The 7,051-nt window shown below is 49.8% G+C and overlaps 2 protein-coding genes across 2 annotated transcripts in view; both read left to right on the top strand.

The window, feature by feature from the left end:
* Nucleotides 1-337: 337 nt before the first annotated feature.
* LAMTOR2 (late endosomal/lysosomal adaptor, MAPK and MTOR activator 2) lies at nucleotides 338-3,230 on the top strand. The gene is made up of 4 exons (XM_007948452.2): nucleotides 338-405; nucleotides 701-863; nucleotides 2,825-2,914; nucleotides 3,174-3,230. Exons 1-4 carry the CDS (start codon nucleotides 338-340, stop codon nucleotides 3,228-3,230), a joined length of 378 nt encoding a protein of 125 aa, XP_007946643.1.
* A 2,714-nt stretch (nucleotides 3,231-5,944) lies between these two features.
* Nucleotides 5,945-7,051, top strand: part of RAB25 (RAB25, member RAS oncogene family) — a 7,409-nt gene continuing 6,302 nt past the window's right edge. The window contains exon 1 of the mRNA XM_007948451.2: nucleotides 5,945-5,987. Coding sequence (XP_007946642.1) covers nucleotides 5,945-5,987 — 43 coding nt within the window. The remainder of the gene's footprint in view (nucleotides 5,988-7,051) is intronic.

Genomic DNA, 7,051 nt, shown 5'->3' with positions numbered 1-7,051 from the left:
CATGACGCCTTCTCGCTCCTCGAAGGGGTTAAATGTCATCCCAGTACTTCTACGGGCCTTTTCCTCCCGCTCTTTTCCCCCCACAACCGCGTGGTCGGACTGGAAAGGCAAGCTATATAGTTCCCAGGGTGCTTCGCGAGGGCACAGGAACTACAATTCCCAGGACCCTCCGAGGTGGAACGGAGCTAAGTCAGAACCACAATAGCCAGGCCAGGAAACTACAACTCCCAGGGCGTTTCGGAGCACGGCAGCTGGTCTACGGGAAGTGGCAGGCTCAGACCAGCGGGAGGCAATCCGGGGTATCTGAGTGCAAAATCCTGGGTCAGGAGCCGCAGGCATGCTGCGCCCCAAGGCTTTGACCCAGGTGCTAAGCCAGGCCAACACTGGAGGAGTTCAGAGCACCCTGTGAGTGCGGACCGAGGACTCGAGCAGCGCGCGCTGGACCCGGAGTGGGGCGGCGAGCGGCTCTCTGAGGGAGGGGTGGGTTAGGATCGCCGGGAAAGAAAGAGGGTGCAGAGCGGGCAGCAGCTGGGAAAACTGGCCGGGAGGGGCTTTTCTCAAAAAAAGAAGCTGGCGTGCTTGGTGTTCGGGGCATGTTCCGAGACACACTCAACCCAGACCTTTAAGTTTTAGAAGCGCCAGTGGCGGGAGTTGGGATGGGAACCCCGGCTTGTTGATAACCCTCACCGCCCCTCGCCAGGCTGCTGAATAATGAGGGATCGCTGCTGGCCTATTCGGGTTACGGAGACACGGACGCCCGGGTCACCGCAGCCATTGCAAGTAACATCTGGGCCGCCTACGACCGGAACGGGAACCAAGCATTTAACGAAGACAATCTCAAATTCATCCTCATGGACTGCATGGTATGGAAAGGGGAGCCTGGCTTACTCTGTTCTGCGAGGGTATCCCCAGGGGGCAACCCAGATCCCATCCTGGATGGTCGGAGGGCTAGAGTAGGATCTCCTGAAAAATCTTAAGAGTTGATCTGAAGCAGCATTTATAATAGGCAGGGCTCTATGCATCAAGTAGTGGTGAGGAAGGAGTTCTGGCCTGGAGCTCTCACTAGGTTTTGCTCTCAGCCAGCCATTTATCATTTGTGGGACTTTGGGTAAGTCACTTAACTTCTCTGAGCTTCCTCATTTCTAAGGTGGAAACGATAACACACACAGACACCCTTCCGTAACTCACTGGGTTTTTGAAGATCATATGAAAGAATAAACTACCAAGTGATGTGCAAACACAAGGTGTTGTCATCCCAGCTGCACTGACTCAACAAAACTATAAAGTTGGCAGGGTCTCCAGGCCCTAGTCCATTCCCTTCTGTTTACAGAGAAAGGAAATAAAGTCTGGAAAAGGGAAGTGGCCATTAGACTGTGAATTCCTTGGGAGCAGGGACTGTCTTGCCTCACTCAACCTTTGTATTTGTTTATTCAACAAGTATTTACTAAGTCTCTGTGGTAGCCTTGGGACTCGGGGAGGTGAGGTAAGTAGCGAACAAAACAGGCAAAAATCTCAGCCCTCAGGAAACCAGTAAGTAAAATACAGAGTATGTTGTTGTTATTATGTGCCATGGAGTCGGACCTGACTCATAGCAACCCCTCCTTGGGTTTCCCGAGGCGATATCACTACAGAAGTAGATTGCCCCATCTTCCTTCCGAGGAGTGGCTGGTGGGTTTGAACTGCCAGCCTTCTGGTTAGCAGTCAAGGGCCTTAGCCACTATGCTACCAGAGCTCCCACAGAGTATGTTAGGTGGTAAAAATTCTGTGTAGCAAAATAAGCAAGAAAGGGTGTGTGAAGAGCTTGTGCCAGACAGTCTTACTAAAAAGGTAATTGATTGAAGATCTGAAGGAGGTTGGAAACTAAGGCATGTGGCTATGTGGAGGAAGAACATTTCTGACAGAGAAAACAAGTGCAAAGGCCCTGTGGCAGAATGATGCCTGGTCAGGGAACACCAAGGCTAATGGGACTGGAATAGCATGAGCATGGGTGAATAGTAATAGTAGTAGATGAGGCTAGAGAAGCATCTGACCCAGTACAGAGTAGCTCTCTACTGAAGCATTGCTGAACCAAATTAAATAGACCTCAAGGGTAAACTCTCCAGAAAGGGTCTTCACTATAACTTGGCTACCTCCTTCTTCCCTACCCTCTGTCCAATCAAGGATGCCATTTCAGTTCAACAGATGACCTCAAGGGGTGCCTAGCCCAGAGCTAGTGCTATAGGGTAATGACATTTTTTTTAATCACAACCTAGTCATAAAAAATATATTTTATGTCATAATCCAATACACACATATACCCACTAAAACAAAAGCTTCATGAAATGCTATGTGCAATGCTTTTCATTTCTCTCCTTTTTTTTTTTTTAAATGCTGATCAAACTTTTAAATTGATCTCCTAACCCTGGAGCCAAACTTGGCAGTTTGCAAAGCATTACTAAGGGAAAAGAAGAGAAATACAAGCTTGCTGCTCCAAATCCCTCTTTGGGTTGAGCCTATAATAATAGCATCACCCATTTGGATCGCCCTTTGCAGATACAAACTCCTTTGTGTCTACTGGCACTCCTATCAACTGAAGTGAGGTAAAGATTACAGGAAGAGAAACCAAGTTTGGGAGATTAAGTTTCCCAGAGCAGCCTAGTTAAAAGATGGCTATACTGGGGCTAGAACCGACACTCAGGACCCTATGTCCGGAGCTGTAGCCAAAGCCCCCCAGCTGAATTTCCTGCTGTATCCAGGGCATGGGTCAGAGGGACTCCTTGGGGAAAAAGGAGGCCGAGGGTGCCAAGAAGAACATCACAACCCATCATGTTCCCTCCCCTACCAGGAGGGCCGCGTGGCCATCACCCGAGTGGCCAACCTTCTGCTTTGTATGTATGCCAAGGAGACTGTGGGCTTCGGAATGCTCAAGGCCAAGGTGTGTATGCAGCCATTCCTCCACGGTCCTGGGCCTGGGTTTGTGTTTCATCACCGGGTCCACTCCCACACTTACTACCTTGCTGGGGCCTTTTGTCACCCACCCAGTCCGTCTGTGCCTGGTGTGGTCTAACTCCCAGGAGCAGATGAAGGCTGAGACTGGGTGTTCAGATCAGATGGCAGTGGGGGTATGTTCCTGGATCTCAATTCCCTTTAGCAGAAGGCCAATGTGAGACTGATACCTGCTTCCCCTCTTGCAGGCCCAGGCCTTGGTGCAGTACTTGGAGGATCCCCTCACCCAAGTAGCGGCATCATAAAGGTTTATCGATGGAAGCTGAGATCAGAAAAGAGATGACCATTTAGAGGGGCAGGGCCCCTTGGGAAAACCTACTTGAGCTGTGGTGGGAGGATGAGACTTTGTTTGTCCCAGAATAAACTTAAACTCCTATCTTGTGTCTTGGCTGCTTTCTTGGGTGGGAGGGATTTGGAGGAGGTAGGAAGGACCAGGGATCGCTCATAGGTAGGATTCCTCATGCTCTTCGAGGGCAGATTTCTACCCACTCCTTTGCCATGATTTCCCAAAAACAAATGGTTTTTGGCAGTGTGCCTGTGCTCCCTTGACCTCTCTGGTGGTATGACCTCACCCCGCACCTGCCTCTCAGCAGAATCTGACCCACCTGGATGGCAAAACCTTGGGAAGAGCTCACAGGAGCAAGGGCCTTCTTGTTGTTATGTACCATCGAGTTGGACCCGACTCACAGCGACCCCTCCTTGGGTTTCTGAGGCAGTATCACTATGGAAGTAGATTGCCCAACCTTCCTTCCAAGGAGTGGCTGGTGGGTTTGAACCGCCAGCCTTCTGGTTAGTAGTCAAGTGCCTTAGCCACTATGCTACAGAGCTCCTGGAGCAAGGGCCTACTGGGAGTCATATTGGGCAAAGAGTTCAGTGTCCATTCCAGGCTTGGTGGAGGGGTGTGGTGCTCCAGGCCACTTACAGGGGGCCAACACCTCCTTCCTTTTCTCCCAGGCATTCATAGACTCTCTCTGGCTCTTGAGGTGTTGTTATTTTTTTTTTTAATGTCGATAGAAAATTTTATAATAGAAATGAATATAATGCAACAAAGGATAGTCTAATATATGATGCAAATACAGTAAAAGAAAACTATTAAACAATGAAGACAAATCTGTACGTTATAATACATTGTCATGATTAAAATTGTCAAAGACTTCATTTTACTTGGATCCTTGGTTCCATAGTAACACTCAGGGAACAGCAGTCAGGAAAGCAGATATCTTACTGCACTGAGCAAATCGGCAGCAAAAGTCTTCTTTAAAGTGTTAAGTGGAGATGTGGCTTTGAAGACTGGTGTGCCTAACCCAAGCTGTGGTACTTTCAATCGCCTCATATGCATGTGAAAGCTGGACAATGAATGAAGAAAACAAAGAAGAGTTGATGCCTTTGAATTGTGGTGTTGGTGAAGAATACTGGAAATACCATGGACTGCCAGAAGAATAAAGTCCTGGAAAAACTGCAGCCGGAATGCTCCTTGGAAGCAAGAGTAGTCAGACTTCATCTTAACTATTTTGGTCATGTTGTCAGAAAGGACCATTCCCTGGAGAAGGATATCATACTTGGTAAAGTAAAGGGTCAGCAAAAAAGGATAAGACCCTCAGAGATGGTTCGACAGCAGCTGCAACGTTGGACTTAAGTTTAGCAAGGATTGTGAGGGTGATGTAGGACCAGGCAGTGTTTCATTCTATTGTACGTAGGGTCACTATGAGTCGGAGCCTACTTGATGACACCTAACAACAACACAGACATGATAGATTATCCCAAGTAGGTTGTGTGGCTCTTAAGGCCTTTTGCAGACAGGAAGACTTTGCTGTGAAGCCTCAGGTCCTGGGAAGGGAGTAAAAGAAACCCAAAAATGGTTCTCAGAGGCCTACATCTCCAAATCCTGACCCTACACTCAAACCCCTCACCCCAACTAGCTATTTCTGCCCTTGATCTCCCCCTACCCTGGGCAATGACTGTACAGGGAACTACTAGCCCTTTTCTCCAATGTCGTAGTAAGGGACCCGTCTTAGGGAAGCAGTCAGGCTGCAAGTCCCAGCTCCACCCCCGGTGAGGAACACTGCCCATCCCAGGCCCTGGGCTGCAGGGAGGGGCAGAAGTGGCTATGCTGCATCTCCCACAGCTCTGTACTGAAGCAGGGGAACTGGCACCCTGTCGGCCCCAGACCATGGCCCCCACAGCCCTTCCTCTAGAGCCCCCAGTCCACTTACTCAGAGGCTCTTTGCACCTTGCTCTGAAGGAAAAGCAAGAGGCCAAGTGGGTTTCTGCTTCCTGAGAGGCTTTCCAACAAACTGGTTGCTGGGCCCCCACTGGCCACAGGTCCCAGGATCCCTGCAGTGTGCACTCAGCCCTCAGCTGACTCTACATAGGTTCTGTCCCCATCTCCATTCCACTACTACCACCCCTTAAAAACTCACTGCCATGGAGTCGAATCCAACTCACAGCAACCCTTCCTTGGGTTTCCGAGGTGGTGTCACTATGGAAGTAGATCGCCCAATCTTCCTTCCAAGGAGTGGCTGGTGGGTTTGAACCACCAGCCTCTGGTTAGCAGTCAAACACCTTAGGCACTACGCTACCAGACCACCCCTTGGAGCCTGCTTACCTGCTTTCAGGAGCCCAAGCTGAGAGCAGACACCCAACCTGTCTAACCTGTATGACGCAATCGTCTCTCCACCCACCTGGGCCCCAGGTCTCCAGCTGCCCGCTCTTCCTGTTCTCAGCTTCCGTCCTCTCAGCTTCCTTACTGTACCCACACCTGCCAGAGCTGAGCCTTCCTAGACCCTGCCTAGTCTTGAGTCTGCCCAGAATCCTTCTGGCTGCAGAAGCTCCTTAACCCCAATGAGAGGAGGGGCGGGTCCAAGTCTCTTGAAAGCCGGGGGCTAAGGGCACTGAATCAACACACAGACCCATCACCTCTGCCCTCAAAGACACTTAACACCCTCCATGCGGAGCCAAGATGGGGAACAGAACTGAGGAGGATTATAACTTTGTCTTCAAGGGTGAGTTGGGGTTCATGGGGAGAAAAGAAGGCTGAGAGAGACCCAGGAAGAGCGACAGAGCTAAGGAGGGCCTCCTCCGTTTTTATCTCTTACTGGAAGCCCCTTACCTGTCCCCCCCTCCCCCAGGGCTCAGCATTCCTTCCGGATAAGAAAGCAAGCTGTGGGGAGTGGGGGAGGGTCTGGCTACAAAGATAAAAGTCTCAAGGCTCTACCGTTGTAAATAATGATGTTGCTCATTCCTTAATAGTGCTGAGTTAGGCTCCCCTGCCTGGTTCCTAATGGAAGTCCAAGTCCCTGGGAATAGTCTGTGACTGCAGCACGAGAGATGGAGGTCAGACTTCAGAAAAGACTTCCCTCCTAAGAAGAGAAGAAAGTCGTATTCCTGGGCAGGTGTACAGGAAAGGAGAAACTTATGCCATAATAGAACTGGGTGAGGATAAGGAAGATGTAAAGAATTGGGAGCAGGGTCTGATAGAACCCAGAGGGCCCCTCTATGACCTTGTTTGCATATTCCTTGGCAAACCCCTCAGATCCAGAGAGCAGACACCAGGTTCAGCTGGGCTGTCTCTGAAAGTGTTCATATATCTTCCAGCTTTATTTTGCTGTTTGACCCCTTTATTGACCCTCCTCCCCCCTTATATACACACTTCCACACCTCCTTCAGGGCAGAGTGGATGGCAGGGTTCTGATTCTCTACCCAGTTACTCCACCCCACTGCCTCTCCCAGCCTCAGCCCCACCCTCACTCAAACTGGGACTGTCAGCTGAGCTGGGGTTGGGGAACCTGTACTCCCAGCACATTCTGGGAAGAGAAGACAGAATAAGGGATACCAATAGTCTAAGACAATAATATACTAAAAATTACTATTTATTGAGCCCTTACTGTGAAAGCTCTATGGAATGTAGTTCTACTCTGACACACATAGGGATGCCCTGAGTCGGAATTAACTAGACAGCAATAGGTTTGGTTTTTGGTTTATTATGCTCCAACTACTATCTCATTAGAAGCTCTGGTAGCATAGTGCCTAAGGCACTTGACTGCTAACCAGAAGGCTGGTGGTTCAA

This window comes from Orycteropus afer, unplaced genomic scaffold, assembly GCF_000298275.1.
Source record: "Orycteropus afer afer isolate SDZICR_OR568_19922 unplaced genomic scaffold, OryAfe1.0 scaffold00217, whole genome shotgun sequence".
NCBI lineage: Eukaryota > Metazoa > Chordata > Mammalia > Tubulidentata > Orycteropodidae > Orycteropus > Orycteropus afer.
This window is presented reverse-complemented; position numbering and strand designations above follow the sequence as displayed.

What these genes read in the sequence shown, in the direction of transcription:
- LAMTOR2 (XM_007948452.2), top strand. Translation starts at nt 338, where the DNA reads ATGCTGCGCCCCAAGGCTTTGACCCAGGTGCTAAGCCAGGCCAACACT. An exon ending in GGAGGAGTTCAGAGCACCCT is followed by an intron (nt 406 to 700) that starts GTGAGTGCGGAC and finishes GCCCCTCGCCAG; the next exon opens with GCTGCTGAATAATGAGGGAT. An exon ending in TCGGAATGCTCAAGGCCAAG is followed by an intron (nt 2,915 to 3,173) that starts GTGTGTATGCAG and finishes CCCCTCTTGCAG; the next exon opens with GCCCAGGCCTTGGTGCAGTA.